Source organism: Anastrepha obliqua, chromosome 4 (genome assembly GCF_027943255.1).
Source record: "Anastrepha obliqua isolate idAnaObli1 chromosome 4, idAnaObli1_1.0, whole genome shotgun sequence".
Classification (NCBI taxonomy): Eukaryota; Metazoa; Arthropoda; class Insecta; order Diptera; family Tephritidae; genus Anastrepha; species Anastrepha obliqua.
Genome location: NC_072895.1, coordinates 35,392,259 through 35,419,936, shown reverse-complemented (window position 1 = coordinate 35,419,936; position 27,678 = coordinate 35,392,259). Strand labels below are relative to the sequence as shown.

Below are 27,678 nucleotides of genomic sequence, written 5' to 3'. Positions count from 1 at the left end.
CGAAAATGTGCACGTCTGTCTGTATATATATATAATATATAATTGACGCGTACACCCTTTTTGAATGTTGGGCCGAGCTCCTCCTCCTATTTGTGGTGTGCGTCTTGATGTTGTTTCACAAATGGAGGGACCTACAGTTTCAAGCCCACTCCGAACGGCAGATATTTTTATGAGGAGCTTTTTCATAGCAGAAATACATTCGGAGGTTTGCCATTACCTGCCGAGGGGCGACTGCTATTAGAAAAATGTTTTTCTTAATTTTGGTGTTTCACCGAGATTCGAACCAACGTTCTCTCTGTGAATTCCGAATGGTAGTCACGCACCAAACCATTCGGCTACGGCCGCCGTCTGTTTGTATACTTCACTTTTATTTTTCTATTAGCGTTTATTTTACCAACCGATTTCTATTAAATTACAAAGTGAATACCTTCTTACCTATCCATCGCGTGTGTCCGCACTTGTTTCTATCCTTTTTTATAGTTTTCAGTGTCGCTGGCATCCGTCAACCGAAGCTCATTGAAACTTGTAAAATTTTCCAACTCATTGCTTCGCTGACTTTGCTCCGAATGCAGTTCATGTTTGGTGGCATCCGTCTGACTAATGCCAGTTACAACTTCATAGCTGTTACCGCCAATCGGTTTACTATCACCTCGACGATCACCCAACAATTCAGTTGCATTGCAATTTGCTTCAGCGCACATTGAATTGGCCTGTTGTTGGTATTGTGAATGGTCGGCAGGTTGATGCGGTTGTTTTTGTCGGTGCTGCGTTGTCATCGAGCCATAGGTGGCATCATCTCTGTAGTAGTTGGCATACATCACCAGCTCAACAGAATTGTTTAATGCGTTCATTGTCTCCTCATCGTACTCATCGGAGTTTGAGAATTCTGAGTAGCTGTCCGAGTCATCGCAATCGAAGTATCTGCTCTGTAAGTAAAACCAAGTAAGTATTAATTTTTTCGGATAAATGTTCATCACTAAAATTTCTGAAAATGAAAATTAGATCCTAGGATAAAAAATTTCTAATGAGAAATGTCGGTTAAATTTGGGATTAGTACGTAGGTCCGTACTCTGGAAGTGCACAGGTGCGAGTTTGTAGGTGTGCTGAACTTCTTGACTTTTTGTGTTCTATATTAGTTTAACACAAAATTGCACGCTTTGCGCTCGAATTTTTGCAAATTTCTTTTCAAAGTGGATGCAGTGTTGCTCAACTGTTCGTTTATTTAAAGAAGAAAATTAACGTATTGTGAGTCCCAAAACTCAGATGTAATTATCGCAAAGCCCATACGTTCATAGAAAGCAACAATTTCGTCTAAATTTGAAGTGGTGGCTTCACTGGCTAACGTTTTCGAAATACCACCATGAATATAAATTGACAGGATGCGCTGTTGCAAAGCCAGACAAAGCAGTCGCATGAATTAAATCGTCTTCTGTCAGTAATAAACTCATAAAATACCAAAATAAATTAAGTTTTCTTCATTGCATTAAATTTTTAAATATATGCATACCTCTATTTGGACCACCCTGTACACACAACTAAATATTGTAGTACGAGAATACCAACTAACTACAAACTTTTAGTTTTCTCTTTATGAGCTCTTCCTTTCACTTACCTGGCATTCGAGGCATCGGCAGTTATCACAAAGTGTGCAAGACAATCCGAGCAGTTCGGCGGCTTCTTTGTAAAGCTCGTAATTGCTTTTTTGTTGTTGAGACGACTTCAGCACTTCCAACTGTTGTCGCTTTTGATTGTTACTATCGCCACTTCCGCTCCAATTGTTCGACTGGTTCTGTTGCTGGTGTCGCTTGCTGTCGCCCACTGCATTCGCATCCATTTTGCCATTCCAATAATGTTTAACGATGTTGTTCAAGGGCCCACAAGTTGCTATTGCGGCCATTGAAGCGGTTAGCGTTGTTGATTCAGCAGTGTTTGATTCCTTCACATATGAGCTAGTATTAAATTCAGTGGGTGTCACAGAGCCGGTGCACCCGACACGGTCATTGTTGCTGATACTAAATGGATACAATATTTGCACAAACATTATTTGATAGTTTATTGGAGCATTTAAAATTTATTTGTGAAGTCAGAAGTTTTTGGAGCAGCATTCAAAGCTTTAAGTGCTTTTATGTCAATGAAAAAGAGTTAGCACAAAAACCATGTCTTAGTTAATCTGAAAATTACTTTCTGTGGTATAGGTATATAAATCCAGTCGTTTTTTATAGTCGTGTTTTCAATTGTGTCTAATGAGCTGACTATTGTATATGTTTCAAAAATGTGTGCCACTTTTAAAAGTCATATATTTTTTCATTATTAAATACGTAGATTATTTATTTTTCATGTTAGTTACGCCCCGTGAAAAATTACTTATTCAAATAAAAAAGTATTTAATGTTACCAAAATAATTCTCTAAAAAATTTTTCTCAGCATTCGTCACTTTTATCACCCTTTTAGTATTAGGTTAGATTAGGTTAAAATGGTTGCCCATAGAGAGGGACTTGGACGAAAAAGAAAAAAGATTCGTCCTTTGTGATACCATTGTAAATGAGATAAGAAGGCTGGGAAGAAAGAAAAGAGGAGCGGAGGGATGTGTATTTGGTGAAGACATATTAGATGACTGATTACGGTGGTGTTAGTCGCTTCGTACTACTAATGAAATTCAGCAGGTTTTTAATATCAATGCCTGCTATATCAGCAGGCGTAGCAAAGAGATCAGAGCAAAGATATTTAGATCTTGGAAAACAAAGAAGTTAAGGGAAAGAGCATAGCTGATTCCTTCTCATTCATGTTCACCTCGCGGGTAAGTGTACCCACGAAATTTGTAAGAGCACGCACGAAATTTGCGAGCTGAGATTTTGTTAGCCTCAGGAGATTCCTCGAGCGCTACCGATCCACTCGTGGCCAGGAGATTTCGTGACCTTACCAGTTTGTGTACTTGCCCCGCGTTCGCTGAATTAACGCGAAGCTCAACTCTCCAGGAGCAGACCGCAGGTAGTGAACTAGACCCTAATCTTGTCGTTTCGCATCGTAGTTTTCGCAGTTTCCTGCAATGTCGCTACGAGGTACCCAGGTAACCAGCCTTATATCGAAGAATTCGGATGCAAAGATAAGTCAGGCTTCCCTAACCAGTTTCGAGTGCACCATCAGCGAGCCCAGGGCCCTGATTGGCGTTTGGTTGTCGAAATAGATACTAACCTCCGTGTCAGTTAATACACAAGTGAGCAGCCTTTTTGTATCAGTTCTGAAGCAATTGCCTCAAACCGAAGTCGTCGCTGGGAATAGATCTATTCTAACAAATAATAGAAATTTTATTTTTCGTAGGCAGGAAGCTAGTAAATGCGGTTTCGTATTTTAAATTTGTTTAGAGTATAAGGACCTAGAAGCAAACAGATAGAGCTGCAAATATATAAATGTATATTTGGGGCTACTTTTTTACTAGCCGATTTGTAAGTTTGAAATAAATAAAAAGCTTCATAATCAGTTTCCTTTCATTTAAGCAAAAATTTCAAAAAAAAGTTAAATGAATCACTATAAACCGCGGCGGACTCGTATGTACCATATTCATCAACGAGAATTAAATTTTTCTCGGCCAAAATCTCGTAAGCGGTTATCGCGCCAATTAAAAAGAAGTTTTCAATTTTTAAGAAATATTCGATGTGCCCATTTTATGAGATGGGAATGAATTATTTTGCTCGCCCGACCTCAAAATAGGTGAAATTATAAGGCATCTTGCATTTTTTTCCTTGGAACGAACGTACTAAGAAAATTAAGTTGATAGAATATTGGGAGGGTCTTATTAAAAATCATATCCTTGGAGTAGGGAACAAGCCTTTTGAGGACAGAGGGCTTGTTGAAATTTAGATGGCAAGGTAGCCTTAGATGGCAGGTATTTGAACCAACCTAAAATCACCAGTAAATCGAACAAATTAAAGTTATCCCTTTTTGTTATAAAATAAAAAAAATTGCAAAAACAATTAATCTTTTTTTCATTTAATATACTAAAGCAATTATTAGTTTTGTTTCATTGCAATACAGATTTTGACCTCGTAAAACAAACGAAAGCATACAATAATTACACAGACTGACAAGCAATTTTACCAGCAGCCAGAGTATACTTTTCCAAAGGTTTTCGACATTCCAAATTCAAATCTGGAATCATAATGTTTTAACCTAAAATTTCAAAAAATGTGAATTGGGGCTGCATTTGAGGTTATGAAGCTTTGCGACTTCTGAAAAATCAATCACAGCAAATTAAAGTAAGAGTCCTCTTCTTTGGAATGCCGTGGAAGATGCTCCAATAACTTTTTTTTCACATAATGAGTTTTGAAAATTTCTAACTACGAGGGTTACCAGAGATGGGCATTTACAAAAAAGTGCTCAACAGTCTCCTTCTCTGAAAGGTTCCCACAGCTTCTGCAATGGAGGTTAAATGGTAAACCTAGCTTTTCCGCGTATGTGCCGCTCATCTAATGATCGGTTAACACAGCTACGAGCTTGGAAATTGAATGGCGTGGAGTCTACAGAACGTTCTGGGGCCTCCGTCTATTGCACTCGGGCCACAGGGTTTTCGAAATAGCACATGAAGAAATGGAGATCCATCTTTTCTGCCCTTTGCTGAGTATTCAGATATGCAATTAATAATAGCCAGGGGGATGCCGATGACCGGGTAGGAGGTCTCTGATACCAATTCAGTCCCCTTCCTGGCAAGCTCATCAGCAAACTCATTACCCTCTATGTTCCTTTGTCCTGGAATCCAGATCAGGGAAATGTTACTTGTACACCCTTCTTACAGGAGTTTATTAGCTTGGATTTGCACCATGGCGTCGTCAAAGCCTTGAACGCGGTTTGACTATCGGAAAAAATATTAATATCTCCCTCGTTCCCACATTCCCTAAGTATTTTGCATGCCTGCAGAATCGCACAGACTTTTGCCTGAAAAACACTAGCAGCATTCGGCAAGTTTAAGGAAATAGATAAATTGTCTGATTTACAGAAAACCCCTGCTCCGACTCCCAGTTCCATCTTGGAGCCGTTTGGTGCAAAGAAATACCGAAAAAAACGGCCGAGGTGGTTCAAAGAACGTCTATGACATCATAACACATTCCGGTATTTGAGGCGGAAACAAAGTTTTTCAAATCCAAATTATCGTCTGTGTTTCAGAAAATCTAATCATATCAACTATTTGTGAGGCAGAAGTTTTTGGGAATTTAAGGAAAATCTACGACGATGAATTGTCCTTCACCAAGGCAATGCGAGCGCCTACGTATCGGCGCACACAAGAGAGTTTTTGAGCACTCGAATTATCGAATCAATGGCTCAATCACCTTACAGCTCTGATTTGGTAACTGATGATTTATTTTTGTTCTCGAAATTAAAAGCGAGGTCAACGTTTATCAACGCCTGAAAAAGCTGTTGTATTGACTTCCATGGGAATATTTTGAAAAACAATAAATCAATTTTCATTATTATTATACTGTGTTTTCTGAATTGGGCGCAAAATATAAAAGGCAACCCTCGTATATGAATGATTTTTGAATATTGAGGAATTTATATATTTATTTTGACTGCTCGTTATATTTAGAAGCCAAAAATCAACTTGAACTAATAAATTTGTATGTTTTTTACAAATTTGTTGAAGGTATTAAACGCAAGCATCGAAAATGCTTAAAAAATGTAAAAGGTAATAAAAGCTCGGTTGAATGTACCCACACCAAGCGATAATGCCAAATTATATTAATTTCACAAGTTTGTTATTTATATAATATGCTGAAGTAGGCCCGATTTAACTAGACACCTCTAAATAGCAAAGTATTGTTAGAGTATGAGTCTTAATATATGACGCCGAAACTCACCTGTACTGATACACGTTTTCCCCAGCACCCTCATCTCCTGCCCTCCATTTATCCTCTTCGATGAATTTTCGAAATTTCGTTTTTTTCGCCATAAGCGATGGCTTCACGTTGGCGCATTTTTTCTTATTGCTGTTGTTAGATTTTATTTTATTGACACCCTGCCCAACACTCGCATCCACACCTCCTCCACAGCGACCTTCGCCATGCATTGAATTGGTGCAGTTGCCACTACTGGCATTTGCCACATAGCTGCAGTTAAAGAAATTCTGAAATGCAGCTGTCGCTGGCAAACATTTCGCTGCGGGTGTTGTTGTTGTTGACAAGGCTGCTACCGACAGCGCAGGCGGTGATGTGACAATATTTCCGATGGTTTCCGTGACGCCGTTCCCCGAATTGCGTAATTTATTTTGCATTGCTCGCGAACTGGCGCAGCAACTGTGATTACCGGATCTCGAAGCCAATGAATTTTGGCAATTTGACACATTTTTATTGTTCATGTCATTAGGATCGATGCAATCGAGGCGAGCAAAGTCCTTAGAAGATATAAATATTAAATGAATTGAAGAATAAAAATGACATTGGATGAAATTTGAAGTAATGGGTCCTGCTCCATTAAAAGAATGAATAAAATCGCTTCACTACCCTGGGAATGTTGACGTAAAACTTAAAAGAAAAGAAAAACTTAAAGAGATAAAATTTCACGTAGAACTGCTATCGGGAGAGGAGCGCCAATAAATATGCATGCAATAAAAACTGGTACAAAAAGCGAATTCTGATAGAAGACAGTAGCGATAGGGTAATTAATTTTGTATGCCCTATGATCAGAAAGTACCGGGAATGTTTAAATAAAACAAAACAGAATTAAATTTCAGGCAAATTTACTTTATCTCCTTCAAAATATGACCCGTCTGAAGTAACACACATGTGTCAACGTTTAACCCAGTTCTCCATGCACCCCTGGTAGACCGACGAAGGGATGGCCTTCAGCTCCTCCGTCGCATTCTCTTTGATCTCCTCTATCGACTGAAATCTCTTTCTACGAAGTGGTAACTTCAACTTGGGAAACAAAACGAAGTCGCACAAGGTCATATTAGGTGAATACGGTGTTTGAACGATGGTATTTACTTGGTGTTTGGTCAAATAATACAGCACAACTGGGGCTCGGTGCGATGGCGCGTTATCATCATGCAAAATCCAAGAATTGTTTGCCCATATTTCCGGCCGTTTGCGACGTACAGCATCTCTCAAACTCTTCAAAACGCAAAAATAATATTCTTTATTGACTGTCTGGCCTGATGGAGGGTACTCATGGTGCACTACGCCTTGACAATCGATAGAAACAGTTAACATCACCTTCCCGGTACTTTTTGATCATAGGGTAGGTGAGTGAATACGCTCTGACTTTATACAAATTAACTCTCACCAGTGTTTTTGTACTTTTTTGAATAAAATTCAATAAATCCTTTTACAAAAAATTTAGCATAATCTTACTTCACGAAACTAACGCTAGTCCTCCTCACATATGATCTACTGAACAGCCCTGAAGTGGCTTAAGGAATATAATTATACTACTTAGTCAATGGTTTGTTAACGCTAAAGCATTCCAAACCTATAAGATTGAGGTACCCCAAGCGGAGTGGAAAATGTGTGAGAAAGCAACTTATATTCATATTTATGAACTTAGGTATATTGAATATCTTACCCCATAAGATCTATAATTAGAATTCAGCACATATACAGAATTTTGAGTACTGCTTTGGAAAATCATATCGTCCATTTTGTTGCCTGTAAATATAAAATGAAAGATAATTTTCAATGGCTTTACTGTTGAAAATCAATAAAAGGCATATGAAATCCCACAACTAAAAATAATTAAATTTGCGCACCATAATTTTAATTGAAAGGTATACCCTTAAAGTATTAGGTTGGAGAATGAGTTCGTAGCGCTCTTGCCGAAGATTTTTATTTAAACAAAAAACAATAATTACATCAATAAGTAAATCATTTATATATTCGCTGTTGCTGTTTACAACCTCTTCCCACTTGTCGACCATTTTGTTGATGCTGTTCCGCCAAAAATCGCCTGGTCTAGTGTCAAAGAAGTTGTTGAGCCAGTTCATGTGGTTTGACATGGAGTGGAAAAGATGGTAATCGATCGGTGCAAGGTGAGGAGAACACGGCGGATGCTGAAAGACCTCTCATTCGAGCTCTTGAAGTGCGGACGACGATGTTCAACTTGGGGCCTTGCGTTGTCGTGAAGGAGTATGATTTGACTATGTCGATCAGGTCTTTTCAGTCGTATTCACGCGAGCTCCTGGTTAACCGTGGCATTCTTTTCGACCATTTCTCATTGTACCATGCCCTCCGAGTTGCACCAAATACATATGATGAACAGTTTTGGATGTGAAACCTGCTTGACTTTGGCTTTGGCGTATCTCCTGGAGCCAACCATCCATTTCCTTGCTTCATATTGATGTATAGTCACCATTTCTCATCTCACGAGACGATTCGATACAAAAAGCGCTATTTATGACCGCGTGTTGTTCGATGGTGGGCGAGATGCTGAGAAGCAATTTGAAGGCCACTTTCTTCTGTTTCCAGCTTTTGATGTTTCATATCTAAAGTGTGACGAGTTATGCAGTGCGTATCGATCGGTAGTCAGTACCACAAAACTCCGTAGTCAGCACCACAAAACTCATGCGACTGCAGAGATCGCCATTTATAAGATATTAAGAATTAAATAACGGCACTGACGCCGCTAAAGAAAATTAAATCGAGCTCAACTTTCTTAAAATCTCCTTTAAGAGCCAATTTACACGATGACTTTTCGCCCTGGGTGGAAGTCATGCGTGTCGAGCTTGGTGACAAAAAGTGTAGAGAAGTCAATCGGGTAGTCATGCACGCACGATCAGCGAAATCGAGCGGTTTTTGACATTTTCACTTTTATCGTATTGACATTTTCGTATTTCTATTCAAGAGCACTTTGGGCATACGCTCAACAAACGAATGACCAAAGAAAATTGTCCGCTTAAACGTCAAAAACATACAAGAAAAGCCACAAATAAAAACTGATCGTGTAAATGCACGAAGATTTTCGAAGACTTCTTTCAAAGAGAATGTGCCAAAATCCAAAGTGGCTCTAAGTCATCACTATAAAAAAAAAAAAGAAAGTGTGTGGTAGTTCACGGAACCCGCACGATTGAAGTGAAACTTCTTTTATCAACAAATCTATAATTTAACTATTATTTCAATATAATGCATGCAGAAGTCATGGAAAGCATGGAATGGAATTTTATTAAACAGAATTATTTATTTATTTTAATATAAAAAGAAATGAATTTATTGTACTCAATTACATTTGGTTCTCGGCATTGTCATTATCATTATTGGATTCGTTTTCCAAAAATGAAACAAGGGCTTTATGGTAACTGAAATACGTAAAAAATGATCTACATTCTAATCTATCAAGGTATCGATGAAATACTGCATCAATGGTAGTTCCGCATCTTGTTGTTGGTACTACAAATTATCACTTATCGTACAACCGGAGGATTCCCTGTCACGGTGTTCAACAGTAGCTCTTAATTTTTTACGCTCCAAATACTCACGTTGCCGTTCAGCACCTGTTTTCGGTTTCCGTTTTTGTTGATTTGATGCCATATTTAACAGAAATCAATCAACAAAACAAAATATGTTTGTAAGATTTGCTCAAAACTACACACACACTCTATGACGCGTCTCGCGTTACTAATAATATTGTGTTTGGGATAACTGTCAACTGTTTCCACCGAAATGCGTTCGCAAAGTGTATGGTCTTTGGTATGGTAAACAGATTTATGATACATTATTTTGCGGCGACAGCACAGCGCGATAGCCCAGCGGCTAGCAATGTGGGCTTCCGATCCGAAATCCTTGGTTCGAATCACAAGAAATTTTTTTTTTTTTTTTTTTATACATTTATTTCATTTTGTTTTATGATATGTTTATGAGCAGATTTTTTTCATGGCAGAAATACACTCGGAGGTTTGCCATTGCCTGCCGAGGGGCGACCGCTATTAGAAAAATGTTTTCATTAATTTTGCTTTCACCGAGATTCGAACCAACGACCTCTCTGTGAATTCCGAATGGTGATCACGCACCAACCCACTCGGCTACGGCGGCCGTCAATCAAATGTCATATTTACAAATTACATTCGATAAGAATGCAATAATAAACGACCGCATTACATTCACGACGACACGCCACGCCAGTCTTTTAACAGATGGCGCTGGCATAGCGTGAGTTTTACGTAGTTTAGCGTAGTTTTACTCCTCACAGCGTTTCATCCACGCCACGCTTTTAACAGATGGCGCTGGCGTAGCGTCACATATCGATGAAACGCTATGGTTTTACTCCTCACAGCGTTTCATCCTTCGAGACAAAAGAAGTTTCACTTCAAAAAAAAAATGGAACCCCAAAGCCCCCTTCACCTCTCTGGGTTGCGCGCATATGGTCATATGGCACATGGTTCTAAGCATTTTAAATACAGATTTAAAATACATCATTTCGGAATAAATATATAGTTTTATCAAGAATTTTACAATACGGAATTTTGCTTTACAGGTCAAATTTTGAATACCATGCAAATTTCATACCCAACCCGTTACAACAAACTACTGTAAGACCTCGTTTTATGCGGTAGATACGTTCTACAGAAAAGCGCATGCAAAAAAATAGCATTAAAAAAGCCTTTACTTGCCATAAAAAAGTAGGGATACGGTCGGTAATTTCCTAAAATCACACAATACCAAAGCAACGAGTTAAAATTAACCTAAAATGGCATAACAATTTTGCAGAAATTAAAAGAAATAGGCTGCTTCATAAATGACTTCGAATGTCTGAAAGAAATTCATATTTTAAGCTTTTATAAACTTGTATTCAAACTTAATACATTTTATTTTATTGAAAAGTAATATAGTTTTACATTTTTTAATCATTATCGCTATCTGACAATCTGGTTTGCACCGTTTGCGAAGTGGTTCTAAATCACCTTCATCATCACAGGAGGCTGTCTCTCCAATAGGTATTTGCGGTAAAGGCCATAGATTTTTATAAACTTTATTTTCGTTCTGTGTAACTCTTTCTGTTCTGAAAATGTAATCAGTAATGAAACTTTGCGATGATGATTCTACTTATTTTTTATGTAGCTCACGATATCCAGACATGCAGCTAACGGACGAGTTTAAAGACTCCTTCAGAATTGTCGCGTCCGGCGCTTGTTTCTACTATAATTCTACATATAACGTCAAAAGAAAATTAGAAAAAATGCATAAGGTATCTTCTTGGCGGCCGCCGTAGCCGAATGAGTTGGTGCGTGACTACCATTTGGAATTCAGAGGGAACGTAGGTTCGAATCTCGGTGAAACACCGAATGTATTTCTGCCAATGCCAAACCCTCGAGTGTATTTCTGCCTTGAAAAAGCTCCTCATAAAATATTATATATCTGCCGTTCGGAGTCGGCTTGAAACTTTAGGTCCCTCCATTTGTGGAATAACATTAAGACAGACACCACAAATAGGAGGAGGAGCTCGGCCAAACACCCAAAAAGGGTGTACGCGCCAATCATATGTAAAGGGTGGTTAAATTTTAAGGGCCGATGTTGAATGTGAACCACACCAAAACGATAAGTTTTTTTCTGCATTTCATTTGACATTTTTCAATTTCAAACTAACTCAATTTGAATGATGGAAAAATACATAATCGAGAAACGCGTTAAAGTAATTCAGGCTTATTATGAAAACGGGCGTTCAAATCAAAATGCATATCGCGCACTTCGTGATTTTTTCGGACAATTTAATCGTCCAAATGTGCGTACAATCGGAAAAATTGTGCAAAAGTTTGAGCAAATCGGGTCTGTAGGAGATGTGAAAACACCAGTGCATGCTCGTACAGCTCGTACTGCAGAAAATATTGCTGCTGTTCGCGATAGTGTGGTTGAAGAGCCGTCCACCTCAACTTGTCGTCGTGCCCAACAATTGTGCCTCTCACACTCGTCGTTGACGAACACTATGCATAAAGACTTGCATTTACACGCTTACAAGGTACAATTGACTCAAGAACTAAAGCCTCTTGACCATTTGAAGCGTCGTCAATGGTCAGAACGGTGGCAGGCAATCGCAACAGTGAATGACCAATTTTCGAAGCAAATCATCTTCAGTGATGAGGCACATTTTCACCTCAGTGGATTCGTCAATAAGCTGAATTGCCGCATTTGGGCGAATGATAATGCAAGAGTGATTGCCGAAAAATCAATGCACCCACAAAGAGTGACTGTTTGGTGCGGTTTATGGGCCGGCGGCATCATTGGGCCGTATTTTTTTCAAAATGAGGCCGGTCAAGCAGTTACTGTGAATAGTGTTCGCTATCGTGAGATGATAACGAAATTTTTATGGCACGAATTGGAAGATATGGATGTGGACGATATGTGGTTTCCACAGGATGGTGGTGCCACTTGTCACACAGCTAACGAAACAATGGCTCTTTTGCGCGAAAAATTTGAAGGCCGAATAATCTCACGTCGCGGCGATGTCAATTGGCCGCCAAGATTATGTGATTTGACACCGTTGGACTTCTTTCTTTGAGGTTATTTGAAAGAAAAGGTGTACGTCGATAAGCCAGCAACCATTCCAGAGCTAAAAAATGAGATAATTCGGCACATTAACGGCATAGAACCTCAATTATGCCTCAGCATCATCGAAAATTCGGACCATTGGAGGGAGGTGTGCCTGCCGAGGCCGCGGCAGCCATTTGTCCGATATTTTGTTCTATACGTAATTGAACCATACCAATATTATCATAATAGAGAGAAATGACAATAATTACCTAAAAAAATTTTATTTTATTCAAAATCAACACCGACCCTTGAAACTTAACCACCCTTTATATATCTTCTAAGTTTTAACTAAACACATTTTTTTTATTTTAATAATATTTTATCATAAACAAATGGTATGAAGCATGCACCGGGCAGTAGTTTCATAAAAAATTCATAATTTCTCAACGAATTGGCCGGACATGAACGACGCTTCGACATAATAATTTCATAATTTACTGCAAAGTTGAAGACCTTCTCGAAATGATTTCGTAAAGAGGGGGAGGCCTCGAATTGCAAGCAATGGAACTAATGGTGTGAGCTTTGAGCATTCAACGATTTTTCAAGATAGTCTACACGCGGGCCTTCTAAACAAACTTATATGAACGTTTGTCCAAGAAATTTTTGGATGAAATTCAAACCGCACAACTTCAAAATCGCATAAAAATAATCGCCATAAAAAGCGACCTTACGGTACTAAAATAACAATTCTTCCAATGCAGCAAATCAATTTACATACTCATGAAAATATGCATCTAGCGCCTGGGAGCGTCAGATTACTATAGAGTTAACTATTTTGTATTTAACTCACCAGCAGATACTCCTTTTATGAGCTATGCGACTATTATCTAAAATCCGCAATTATAAACTCTTCTCTTCGTTCGTAGTTCAATTTGTAAAGAATTTTTTTTTTAATATTCGTTGGTTGTTGCTTTTTGCTTCAGTGCTTTAATGCCTGCTGCTGTAAGCCTGGTTGGAAGTGGGCTGCTTGGTGATTGTTGTTGCTTGTTGACGAAAATCAACGTGCCAATTACTCTGCTAGTTCAGCTGAAGCGTAAATTTATCCTTTGCGCAATCCTTTTGAGCGCACACACTTGTTGGCAGTTATTGTTGTTTTTGCTTTCAATTGTTGAGGTGTTCATGCTCGTTATACGAGTAGCGGTACTATTGCTGCTGCAGATTTTGCTTATTGTGCGCAGTATTTTCGTCCTTTTCAATTTCTAGCTACGTAAGCTGGTAATCCAATAGGATTTTAAAACTGAATAGAAAATGAAAAATAAAAGAGTTGAGATGAAGTAAATATGAAGAAACTTAGTGAATTAATCTAAAATAAATATTTCATGAACAGAATTTCCTATTTATATTAATTAATCTCTTTACTATTACTTTTTGTAAAATTTACTAGAAATTATTTTCTTCTTTGAATAAAAAGTAATCTCGGTATTTTTTTATACGACGTTTTTCATTTTGAATTTGCAAAACATTGGACCAAAAAGGTAATGCAAAAGCAAACCATTCAGTGTCGGTATAATTTGACCCCATCGGGAGAAATGTCTACCATATCAATGAAAAACAGAATATTTTTTTGTTTATTGAAGTAGAAAATTAGTCAGCAAAACAAATAGTCTTACAGACTAATACCGATTTTTTAACAAAAAATATAATAATAATCTTAATCAGTAAGAAGAAAGTATAGCAAAACAAAATTAGTTATTTAGCGGGTAATCAGGTTGGAGGTACTTTTCTAATAGGGCTTTTTTTGACAGATCACGCGGGACTACTGTCTAACTAAATGCAACATTTTTTTCAGTATTCATTGACATTTCATCCTGGAAAGACTTACGCCTCAACAACGATTACAAATCGTACAATTAATTAATTGTATTACGAAAATCGACTCAGGCCAACTTATGGTGCACATTTTGTGCAGCGATGAAGCCCATTTTTTGCTTAATAACTACGTCAATAAGAAAAATTGCCGTATTCCGACTGAAGTACGACCCTTCAAAAACAGCCCTTACATCCATTAAAAACAACCGTTTGATGCTACCTATGGACTGGAGGAATCATTGGCCCATATTTCTTCAAAGACGAGGGTGGCGCCAATATAACAGTGAATCTCGAACGCTGTCGACGAAACGACTTTTTGATGCCGGATGCCGGAAATTGAAACCCGTGATTTCCATAACATTTGGTTCTAACAGGACGGAGCTACTTGCCATACAGCCTTTAAATAACGGATTTACTGCGTAGCCGTTTCGGTGAGCAATTTACCTCTTGTGTCGGATCAGTGGATTTGCCACCAAGATCGTGTGATATCACACCTTTGGACTTTTATTTGTAGTGGTATGTAAAGTTTACAGGCATTGGAAGCCACACATTACTAAAATTATTCATTCATATTATACTGACCGAAGTCCTTCAGTGAGTCATTCAACTGATGTTGATCACCCTTTATAAGCATAATTAAGAAGTTTAATGAAAGAAAGTTTAGACGAAACAAAGTCAATCTGAAAAAGTTTGTAGATATTATTGAATTCAATTAGAACCCTCACGAGATTGCATTCCTTGCACACAGACTTCTTATAGAGCCAATAAGGAAAAAGTCTAAATTACAAAGCGCTCTAGATGAGGTACGAAGATAGATTTGCTCCAAAAGGGAGCGGCAGTCCACAACACCTCAAATAATAACAAAGACGATAGGCAAAAACAAAATAGGTCGCCGACACTACACAGATTTCAAATTGATAAGCAGACACTTACTTTAGAATACAAGCGAGTTATATGACATGTATGGCGAGGGTCTCCAGATACAAGACGCATATTACACCTTCGAACGAACAAATGATATGCAGAGCTATTTAAGAATATAAGGAAATTCTGTACTGTTGCACCTTACAAATGCTAATACGAGTACATACAGCATAAGAAATCCAAGAGAACAGGAGGGAAGTTATTATATCGTGCGAAGGAATTTTTAATTCAATCTCACTGCCAAATCCAAAAAAAAAAGAGGTTGTCTGTAAATTCGGTTTACTGACGATAGTTTAACATGATAACGTCATAAGAAAATACTGATTGAATGGTTGCATTTTTCAAAAGAAAATTTTAATTTTATTTGTTTGATAGATATTTTGTATGGATATAGAGAATGAGTTAACATTAACATAACATAATATACTTTAACATAACATAACATAACATAACATAACATAACATAACATAACATAACATAACATAACATAACATAACATAACATAACATAACATAACATAACATAACATAACATAACATAACATAATATAACATAACATTTCATAACATAACATAACATGCTGTTCAAGCAAGGTAACGACGCATGAGCAAGATAACGACGCATTTTTTGGTGCGTGCAGCCGGCTGCATAGAATTATAAGACGTTATCACGTCAAAAAATAATAATAACATTAAAACAACAGGTATTATTAACAAACTTGGTTTTATTTTAAATTCTTCAAGTAAATCAAATTAATAATAATCAATAAGAAGGCATATGCAAATACAAATACGTGAATTTATATATGTACATATGCGCATATACATACACATATACGCTCACTTAAAAAGGAGAGAGCAAGATATCGAACGTTGCCGTTCGTTTGCTTTGTTTGCTTTGTCGTTCGCTCCGCGCTTTCGCTTGCAGTTCATTCAAGATAACGGCAATGGGCAAGGTAACTACAAATGAGCAAGGTAACGGCAATGAGCAAGGTAACACTAATGAGCAAGGTAACGACACATTTTTTCGTGCGTGCAGCCTGTTAAATCGAATTATAAGACGTTATCACGTCAAAAAATATATAAAAAGGCATAAGATATTAAATTTGATAATTAATATGACTAGTAAAAGTGAACTTTACGTCGAAAATAACTCCTACTCAGCTTTTTACTCTCTAAACCACTGTGTGGCTTTTAAAAAGCTGGCTATTCTAACTAGCTTGAGATTCGCTACATCCGCAATGTTGTCCAGAAAAACGAGGCCGAGCAATATCAAACGCCTTCTACACAGATTCATGCACCCGCATAGAAGGTGTTCGACTGCCTCTTACAACTCTTCTATGTTCTAGGCAATCCTTTTCAATCAAGCGTACTACAACTTATCAAATTGTCATCGCTTTGGGTTGAATGCTATAGGCAAGTGCAAGCGTGTGAATTGTAACTTTAAAAACTACGTAATCTATACTAATATTATAAAGAGGAAAACTTTGTTTGTTTGTTTGTTACGAATAGGCTCAAAAACTACTGGACCGATTTTAAAAATTCTTTCACCATTCGAAAGCTACATCATCCACGAGTAACATGGATTATATTTTATTTTGGAAATAGGGCTCGAGATATAGGTCAAAACGTGGACCCGGGTAACCTTCGGATGTGTATGTACAATATGGGTATCAAATGGAAGCTGTTGGTGAATGCTTTAGTCCAGAGTATTTTTCATGCCGCTCTGTGACTGGGGTCTCGAGATATAGGTCAAAACGTGGACCCGAGTAACCTTTGGTTGTGTATGTACAATATGGGTATCAAATGGAAGCTGTTGGTGAATGCTTTAGTCCAGAGTATTTTTCATGCCGCTCTGTGACTGGGGTCTCGAGATATAGGTCAAAACGTGGACCCGGGTAACCTTTGGTTGTATATGTACAATATGGGTATCAAATGAAAGCTGTTGATAAGTGCTTTAATACGGGGTAATTTTCATACCTATTGATGACTAGGGTCTCGAAATATATGCCAAAACGTGGACTCGCCGTGTCTTTGAACCGAATTAAACCAAACTTACACACATTGTTAAGTAGGTATTGAAGATGATTTCCGTATAGTTTGAATACCTACTGGTAGATAGGGTCCCGAGATATAGGTCAAAACGTGGACCCGGGTAACCTTCGGACGTGTATGTACAATATGGGTATCAAATGAAAGCTGTTGATAAGTGCTTTAATACGGGGTAATTTTCATACCTATTGATGACTAGGGTCTCGAAATATATGCCAAAACGTGGACCCGCCGTGTCTTTGCACCGAATTAAACCAAACTTACGCACATTGTTAAGTAAGTATTGAAAATGGGTTTCGTAAAATGTGGTTGTAATTCGGAGCACTGGCAACGGGTACATCGTTCTTTTGAACCAGCCATAATGTCGCTTACTTTTTTAACGCTTGGGGCGGAACTGAACTGTCAAATTGACAGTGTGAGTTACAATGTGTCAATATTTCTTTCTGATTTGGATGCCATAAGGAAAAAGTAAGTGCAACATGTAAAAATTGTTTGTGAATTTTTTTGGAGTGGATTTTGGAACAGTGAATAATTTCTTACGAAATTTGAGAATTTAATGTGAAATCCGAATGAAATTATGTGTTCGTGGAAAAAAATTTTTTTTCGTTTTTTTTTTTGAAAAATATAAATGGATAATGGTTAAAAAAGCTCCAATGCTTAATAAAACATATAAATTGAAACGAAAAATTCATGGATGATCATATGCGTTGATTTGAAATTTAAAAACAATCTTCTTTTTTCCTGATTTTCAATTTATATTTTATATTTACTCAAAAACAAATAGAAAAACAAAAAATATTGTTAATGCCAAAGCGCTTGAATAAAGAAATAAATAATATGAAAAGCATATATTTTCTGTTCTAAACCATATCTATTCTATTTTAGTGTGCCCAGCGAAGGGGGCCGGGTTTGCTAGTTATAAATATATGTACAGAAGTAACAGACATGGTTGAAAGAGTTAAGGTTACGAAAAATTTCGTGTGACAAAAAAGAAATGAAAAACAGCTGATAGCTGCAACATCATCCGTACTTCACATTTTTGCTTTTATTTGTGTTCTGTTGAAGGTTGAGCAAAATTTAAACTCATCAAGTAAGTGATTTAAATTAATAAAATATGCTCAGTATATGTGATTTACTGTTTCATTCGTTTAAATAAAGTAAAACCTTTCCCGGTTTAAAATTAAGTGAGTGCAGCCTCTGTGAAAAATGTCATGCATACATCGCATTTACACATTCAATACAAATTATATGAATATTCAATAAAAATACCACTATTAAATCGATAGAGCCAATGAAACTTGTTAAATCATACATAAGAGTTTATTCAGTGTTTTTATTCCAATTAATTTCGGTTATACGACGGAGATTTTCATCATTGCTGGAATGGATTGTGATAAACAACATTTGCTGAGGTGATTTACCCATAACAATTGCTCCTCCTCTCACCTGTATTTTTCTCCCTGATATTGGAAGTCTGAGAGTGCAGTCGTGCTCCAAGTATTACAATTCATACAGTTAGAACAAATTAACCATTGTTTGCAAATTGCGGTCACAAAGTGTTGTGATCTTTAATCATTCGTTCATGGGTGATATATTTAAATAAGCTGCTGGTAGGTGGAACTGCTTTTCACTTCGTTAAATATGTGCATACGAGGTGTGTTCAAAAAGTATCGCGAATTTTAAATTTTCGCAGGTTACGTATATTCGAATTTCGATTTTTTGTGGCGATATGTTGGTACTCAAGTCTCTCACTCATACCGAGTTGAATGTTCAATTAATTGTTGACAGCTGCTTTGCTTGCACGTGTTTCGGCTCGTCTTCGATTTTTACCTATTCAAAAAGATGGATCAAAACACCTGTGTTAAATTTTGTGTGAAAAACGAAATTAAGTGCGCGAATGCATTCCGAATGTTGACTGTGTCATACGGAGAAGCTACTTTGGACCAAATCAACGTTTATCGGTGGTACAAAATGTTCTCAGAAGGCCGAGAAGATGTGAACGACAAAAAGCGTGCCGGACGTCCGAGCACTTCAACAACAGACGCAGACGAAAAAATTGATGAAGTGAAGAAAATGGTAGACATATCGATTGGCTCGTGCCATTCGATGTTTTTCAATGATTTGGGCATGAGACGGCTCGCCGCAAAATTCGTACCAAAACTGCTCAATTTTTCGACCAAAAGCAGCATCGCATGAACATTGCTAATAAGATGTTGGACTCTGTCCGCGACGACCCAAATTTGCTCCAGAGGGTTATAACTGGTGACGAATCGTGGGTTTCTTGTTATGAAGTGGAACGGTAAAACGATCAATAAGGAATATTACCTGCAAGTTATGCGCAATTTGCGAGAAGCAATCCGCCAGAATCTGCAAAGCGGCCGTCGTGGCCGAATGGTTTGGTGAATGACTACCATTCGGAAATCACAGAGAGAACGTAGGTTCGAATCTCGGTGAAACACCAAAATTAAGAAAAACACTTTTCTAATAGTGGTCGCCCCTCGGCAGGCAATGGCAAACCGAGAGTATTTCTGCTATGAAAAAGCTCCTCATAAAATATCTGCCGTTCGAAGTCTGCTTGAAACTGTAGGTCCCTCCATTTGTGGAACAACATCAAGACGCACACCACAATTAGGAGAAGGAGCTCGGCCAAACACCCAAAAAGGGTGTACGCGCCAATTATATACTACTATATACCTATATAATCCGCCAGAAACGCCCTGATTTGTGGAAGAAAAAAAATTGGCTTTTGCATCACGTTAACGCCCCTGCTCAACATCGTTGCTTGTGCGCGACTTTTTGGTCAAAAATAACACACTAATGATGCCACAGCCGCCGTATTCCCCAGATCTGACCCCCTGTGACTTTTTCTTGTTCCCAAAACTGAAGAGGCCCATGAAAGGACGACGCTACACTACGATTGACGAGATAAAGACGGCATCGAAAGAGGAGCTGAACAAGATAAAAAAAATAATGATTTTTTGAAGTGCTTCGAAGATTGGGAAAAAGTTGGCACAAGTTCATAATATCTCATGGGCATTACTTTGAAGGGGACAAAATAGATATTAATGAATAAATAAATAATTTTCGAAAAAAGACAAAATTCGCGATACTTTTTGAACACACCTCGTATGTATATTTATATAAGCGGGTATATGTAACACAACTCAAAGGTTGATCGGATAATATTTTAATTTTTGAAATGCCACATACATATACACAAGTATATACTATGTATAAATAATATTATATATTACAATGGAGAGAATAGTAAGGTGGGGAAGATCGTGGTACCGCTACTTTGCTCTCAGTGAATTTGACATAATCGTTGTGTGTGTGACGTCGCAAGATTGCAATTTATTTGTGTATTGCTTTTGTAATTTCTTCTTCTTGCATTCTTGTTCGCATTTTCACATCTCTCTCATGCAACTGCATACATATATGCATATTTGTATATATCCCCGATTGAAAAGCCAGGAGAAATTTTTCGTTACTTCGTTCTAATACAATGTCGTGATGATTTGCAATACATTCTTGTGTGTCAAAAAAAAAATTATCTTTTGCGCACTTCTAAAACTCTTAAATATGGGTTGTTCAATAGGTGCGCTTCAACTTTTTTCCGATAGGGAGGGCGAACGACGCACTATTTTTTTTTTTCGCTTGTCATTTGTAAACTTCATTAGTATATATTTCATCATTGAACGCTACACACTTGAACAACGATTGCAAATCGTGCAAATTTTTTATGAAAATAATCGTTCTGTTGCTGCTACTTTAAGAGCATTACGCCCATTTTACGGTCCATTTAACAAGCCGTCCCGTTTTGGGGTTATGTGAAGTCATTGGTCTACAGTAACAAGCCGGCGACGATTTGTGAGCTCAGAGCCAATATTGAACGCGAAATTGCTGGAATTTCGGCCGATTTATGCAAAAGAGTGGTCGAAAATTGGGTTCAACAATTGGACTTCGTAAAACGTGCACGCGGTGGTCATGCAAAAGAAATCGAATTTTATATTTAAATGTATATGTTCAAACTCGATAATAAAAAAAAAATTAGTTAAAAAAGTCAAACCGTTTGTGTTTTATTCAAAAAAGTTCAAAAGTTGAAGCGCTCTTACTGAAAAACCCTATACATCATTAATTATGATTGTTTGATATATTCTGACTGAGTAGCTTTGCAAAATACAAATTGTTTGGATACTTGGATTACTTTTATTTTTCACATTTTTGAAAAGCTCTCGCATTGATGAAAAAGCTTTCGTTCTCGCTCACTTGCACGAGCTATTGTGGAGATATAAACTTGTTTATTGCTTAAAAACGTATGCAAATATGCTTAAAAAAATAACTGTGTAGTTCGGGATCAATCGAATGAGAATAAGGTGGGGCATGCCCTTAAACTGGAAAATAGACGAATAATTACAAACAAACAACAAACAAATTTGTACGCAATAGTTAATTAAATAAAATAATCGTACGTTTTTTTTAATAAAATTAATAAATATTTAATAATTATTCATTTAAAAATTTTACACGACTGAATTGAAGTAAAGTGTTAAGTTTGGTTTTTTGAGTTTTTTGGTTCCTTTCTTTCACTTAAATCTATAAGGCCATAAGTAAAGTTTGCCTCCGTTCGAGCTTAGGCAATTTTTATTTGCTTAAAAGTGATCGTTATATGGTAGGTAATCATTGTTATTCGCTGATTTCATAAATTCTTAATAGAAACTTAGTTTATATCAAGCGGAATGACCTTATCAAGTTGCGAAAAATATCTAAACTTTTTCTCGAGTTATAACTTGTCAAATCAAACGGACGGACGGTAATTCGGGCTTTACATATAAAAAGTGGGCATAGTTTTTGTCCGATCTCAAAAATATTTATCTCGAATATAAATGAGGTGGCAAGCACTAATAATAATAATTTCGTCGAGCTATATTATTTGCGTCCTTCTATTTCTGTGTGTACGTCTTGATGTTTTTGCACAAAATGGAGGGACCTATAGTTTTATATCGCCTCAGAACAGCAGATGGTTTTATGAGGAGCTTTTCCATTGCAGAAAAATACTCCGAGGTTTGCCCATGCTCGTCGAGGGGCGACAGCAATTAGACATTTTTTTATCATTTGGTGTTCCACGCTTGAGAGGCGAGCAATACGTGTACTAAATTTGGGCGAGGTTTAGTAAGGCGTTATCGAGATACACCATTTACCCAAATATAGGTGATCTTTTTTAAGTTTACTTGCGTTGTATATTTTGACTGAGTTCCTCATTTATACTAAGTTTGAGTAATTTTACTTTATAACTGAGATGTCACGTTGTTTTCTTTTCTTGAAAATTATCTATATATGGCAGGTGGGTGTGGTTATTGGCCGATTTTCACTTCTCAATACCAACCTCCCTCGGCCAAAGCGTAATATGTGAACCAACTTTCAATGAGATATATTAATTTTTGCTCGAGTTATATTGCAGCTGGACGGTCAAACATGGCTAAATCGACTCCTTTCACCATTCTGAAGCTTTTGGTATATACAGAGTACATATGAATACGTCAATATCCGTCACGATTCCTTTATTTTGTTACAATTATACGAGTATAAACACAATTATAATACACTTGTGACCAAGTGAGCCCGGGCGAAATTATGAATAGATTTTTGTGTAGTAAAGAAGTCTTAAAATTTTAATTCAAGTTTTCGTTTCGATAAAAAATAGTTCTAATCTGTAATTAAACATAAATATGCACTATTTTATTTTTTTATTTTGTCAGATTAAATAGTCGAAACATTTGTCAGATTTGAAATTCAGAGAGATGCATTAAAGAGTTAACCTGGTGTTTACGGGAGACCACTTAAGATTCTACTGCTTTTGTTAAACATATGCGCGCATACTTAGTACATAGATATGACATAATATAATTTGTTTGTTTCCAATTAAGTTCATTAATTTACTCTCACTCGTTTACCAAGCGAGCTTTTAAACCGGCTGCAAAACATGAGATTACGAACTCTATGATTGTTTTCTTTTTCTTTTTGTGCTTCATAATTAATAAGCATTTTGTGATAAATACGCACTAAAACAAGAATTTACTCATAATAAAGATTTTTAATGTTTAAGCATACCAAACTGTTAAAGGCCGTCATATTAAGGACGGTTCCATTTTTTTCTAAAGAGGGTTATTTATAGTGTCCAGTTATACAGCCACAGAGTACAATATATTTACTGAAATACTTTGTGATACATAACAAAAAAATTATTCAGTCGCATTTAAGATTTGAATGTGAACGGTTGCGAAATAAAGGATTTACTTGAGCTAAATAACAACTATTCCACTCATAAAGGATACTTGACCAGCATCATGGTGCTTATCGAACTAGGGCTGGTGTCCTTGCTACTCGGCTATATATTCTACAGATGGGCCACACTCAAATACAATACATTTAAGGAGCGTGGAGTCCCATACGAAAAGCCATATCCACTAGTGGGCAACTCGGGGGCTGTAGTTTTGAACATGGAAAGCTTCAACAAGACTTTGCTGAAATTTTATAAACGAAATAGAGATCAGTGAGCCTTTTAATATTTATTTCTTTGTTATTTGAATTGATACATTCTTACAGACTATTTTAAGCTAATGTACAATACTTTAGTAATTACTAAGAAAATACGATTTAAGCCGATTGACTAAGATGCCATATGTCCATATAAAATCAGCACCAGAAGAATTGAAAAACAAATTTAAATCTGCACATGCACTAGAAACCGTAGCATTCACCCCGTACTTGGTTCTCGAGAAGCCAATTTTCAAGGTTCCATACTGTCGAAATTTTTTATTAGGAACATTAAATTGAATTTTACTCAGAAGAAAAGTGTGATGTGAATAATAAACGAGTTCGATAGAATAGATCGCCTGCTATCAAGTGTTTTTAAGTCAATCAACAAACATCGGGAGCGGCACGATGGTAAAGGTTCTGCAAATTTAAATATCGGAGCGCAAAACGAAGAAAAACTCTCTCAACCCGATTAGAGAGAACTATTTGGTACGGTCTCCAAATAATAGCGGCATACTCTAATATCGATTTAAAAAACGATTTAAATAAGTCGGATTGCAACTTTTCAGAGTCACGAGCACTGCTAAGGACCGAGAATATTTTAAGACCATCAGCATACGAGTACAACAAGTGAATGAATGAAAGGCATGAACCAATACCATGAGTAAGGAGAATAAAAAGGCGGGGTGCTAGACTGCTCCCCTGCGGGATACCAGAGAACGCAATAAATATACGTGATATCGCCTTATCAACAGCTACAATGCAGTTTTGAGATAGACGAGAGTTTCGAAATCGGGCTGTAATTGTGCATATCGTTTTTCTTTCCACTCTTATATCAGACATCTCTGAGTATGTTTAACTACCCAAAAAGTTTACAGCTTTTAATGACGGTAAAAGCGATAACGAAAATACCCATTAACAATTTTAATGCACTGAAAAATATTCTAACGCCTTTCAAATTTTAAAATAAAAACGAAATAACACAAGTTACATTTTTTTGTCTTTTAAATTGTATGGACCAACAACATGCAAAACCATTTTCGTTGATCACCTGGTTTGCTTGTTCGCAAAGATTATAAGTTTCCTATATTTAAGAACCATTTATGCCTATAAGCCCACAGAGGGCTAATTAATAAATATTTGCTAATTTTGTTATAAATATGTTTGTTTTTGTGTTTTAGTGATATCGTGGGTTTTTATAATTTCCGGTCGCCTATGTTCGTGGTACAGAATCCAGAGTATATTAAAAAAATTACTGTTAAGGATTTTGACTTCTTCGTAAACCACACTCCGCTTTTTAGTGTTGATGATGACCCTCTCATAAATGGCATGTTGACTGTAATGAAAGATCAACGTTGGAAAAATATGCGCAACACTCTGTCTCCAATTTTCACCGCCGCCAAGATGCGCGCCATGTTTAGTTTGATGAATGAGTGTTTCAATGAGAGCTTGGACCGGCTACACGAGAAAACTAAAGGTGGCAAAAGTCATGATATTGAGCTCAAAGGATGGTTCACACGTCTGTCCAATGATATCATCGCTTCAACTGCATTTGGACTCAAAGTTAATTCGTATGTGGATCCGAATAACGAGTTTTACTCAATTGGCCAATCGATCTCTAATTTCCGCGGCACGCAAATGATCAAGTTTTTCATCTCTACTACTATGCCAATAATTCAAAAGGTATACTTTATATGAACTAAAATAAACTATAGTATTTAAAAATTTTATTTAAAACATTTCAGCTTTTAGGATATAATATATTTGACAAGGACAAAACCGATTACTTCAAACGACTCGTTATAGATACAATGAAATATCGCCAAGAACATAAAATTCACAGGCCGGATATGATCCAACTAATGATCGAAGCTAAACAGGAGTCTGAACAAAACTGGTCCGACGATGACATTGTAGCTCAGTGCTTCATTTTCTTTTTCGCTGCATTCGAAAACAATGCGAACTTCACGTCGGTGATGTGCCATGAACTGATGGAAAATCCTGATGTGCAGCAGCGTTTGTACGAAGAGGCGATGGAAGTACGTGCGGAACTCAATGGAAACCCATTAACCTATGAGGCTGTGATGAAAATGAAATATATGGATATGGTCACATCGGAAGCATTGCGCAAATGGAGTCTTGCCGGAATGATAGATCGTTTATGTTCGAAGGATTATGACCTCACGGACAACGAAGGAAATTTGGTATTTAAATTTAAGGCCGGCGATTATATCTGGTTTCCCATTGTTGGAATGCATAATGACGAAAGATACTTTGAAGACCCGGACTTATTTAATCCTGAACGTTTCAGTGATGTAAACAAAGATAGTATAAAACCGTTTACATATTTGCCTTTCGGTGTGGGGCCTCGTATGTGCATAGGTGGGTAACGCAGATTTTTCGATTTTTTCTCTATACAAATTTTTATAAAATTTTAATTGCGTCCACGAATTAGGTAATCGATACGCACTCATGCAAGCCAAGGCCATGCTGTACTACATGATTTTGGACTTCAAGTTCGAGCGTTCCTCAAATACGGTTGAAAACATAATGGATGACATACGCGGGTTCCAAGGAAACCCTATTGGAGGATTCTGGGTGCGTTTAGTGCCACGGAAATAGTTTTGAAAAAGTGTTTTTTATACAATATATGTAAATACATCTGTTATATCTGTTATTAACATCCAGTCAATATAAAGCACGTCTAAAAATATTCACAATACTCGGCTATAAATGCCATAAGTACTTATATTTTTTGGTTTCCTATTTGTTTCTTTTGTTGACCAACATCAAGGCGCACATAGAATTGGAGGGGGAAAGGATGTACGTGTCAATTATACACACAAACATATACACTTGTTTGATTTACAAAAACTAAAAATCGTATATAATATATTCATAAAAGTCAAAATTTGTCAAGTTATTTGCTTTTAATTGATTGATTTAGAAATATGCTTTAGAACCCGTAACTTATGGTCAAAGCTGTTGCCCCATTTATTGATCATTTAAAAATTCAGGCTCTTTCCAAACCTGGCAAACTTTTCCCGAGAGTCAAAAACTTTCGTATAAATACTAGCATTAGTTCTGCCTTTTCGAAGCTGGATACGAGTAATGAAGCGAAGCGAATAGGGACAAGACGAAGTATCTCCGACCATCAAGCAAGAAGTCAGCGCCCTCGCGTATCGTCACTGTGGGCAGTGATAGTTTTCAAATAGAAGAGACGTCGTTTATTTACGAACCAGCATTAACACCCATAGTACAAATTTGATTAGAAAATAATGGCTTTCTTTGTGTAAATTAGTGCCTTGTATGAAAATGAGTTTCGGTTTCCCCTGAATTCAGTTTTTACTTTACGTAAATACTAGGCGTACGGGCATTATTTATAATGTTTTAAGTAGCTCAATTTCAAATTTTTAAATTAAACTGGAAATAGAAATTATATACGCCCTGAATTCAATCAAAGTGTAGTAGGTCACATTTCGAACTGAGCAGTCAAATGATCAAAAATCTCAAATCAACTCGAAGGTTTATCGGATACTACAGGGTGAGCTATGTAAAACTTGCTTTTTGAATCGGCTATAAAAAAAAAACGAATCAATATTTTTTCCAACTTTTTTTCTTATTTTGAAGACTGAACATTGTCATTTATGAATGAAAAATAATATCGTTCAAATGACTGCCACGACTGGCTTTACAGTAGGCCATTCGATCAACCCAATTTTTAATCACATTTTCGATTGTTTGGGCTGCAATTTCATGAATGGCAACTTCGATTTCGTGTTTTAAAGCATCAATCGTCTCTGGATGGTTCGCATAGCATTTGTCCTTAACGGCTCCCCACAAAAAATAGTCC

The 27,678-nt window shown here is 37.0% G+C and overlaps 2 protein-coding genes across 4 annotated transcripts in view; one reads left to right on the top strand and one right to left on the bottom strand.

Annotated features, from left to right (window-relative positions):
• LOC129246242 (uncharacterized) overlaps positions 1 to 27,678 on the bottom strand; it is a 116,996-nt gene that overhangs the window by 12,531 nt on the left and 76,787 nt on the right. For all 3 annotated transcript variants that reach the window (XM_054884893.1, XM_054884891.1, XM_054884892.1), the window contains 5 exons: positions 13,294 to 13,740; positions 7,552 to 7,634; positions 5,850 to 6,382; positions 1,613 to 2,012; positions 436 to 926 (listed from right to left, as the gene is read on the bottom strand). In XM_054884893.1, the coding sequence (XP_054740868.1) occupies positions 465 to 926; positions 1,613 to 2,012; positions 5,850 to 6,382; positions 7,552 to 7,626 (1,470 nt within the window). In that variant the 5' untranslated portion in view covers positions 7,627 to 7,634; positions 13,294 to 13,740 and the 3' untranslated portion in view covers positions 436 to 464. The remainder of the gene's footprint in view (positions 1 to 435; positions 927 to 1,612; positions 2,013 to 5,849; positions 6,383 to 7,551; positions 7,635 to 13,293; positions 13,741 to 27,678) is intronic.
• LOC129246241 (cytochrome P450 9b2-like) lies at positions 23,539 to 26,600 on the top strand. Its single transcript, XM_054884889.1, has 4 exons — positions 23,539 to 23,841; positions 25,007 to 25,508; positions 25,571 to 26,207; positions 26,281 to 26,600. Exons 1-4 carry the CDS (start codon positions 23,636 to 23,638, stop codon positions 26,445 to 26,447), a joined length of 1,512 nt encoding a protein of 503 aa, XP_054740864.1. The 5' UTR covers positions 23,539 to 23,635; the 3' UTR covers positions 26,448 to 26,600.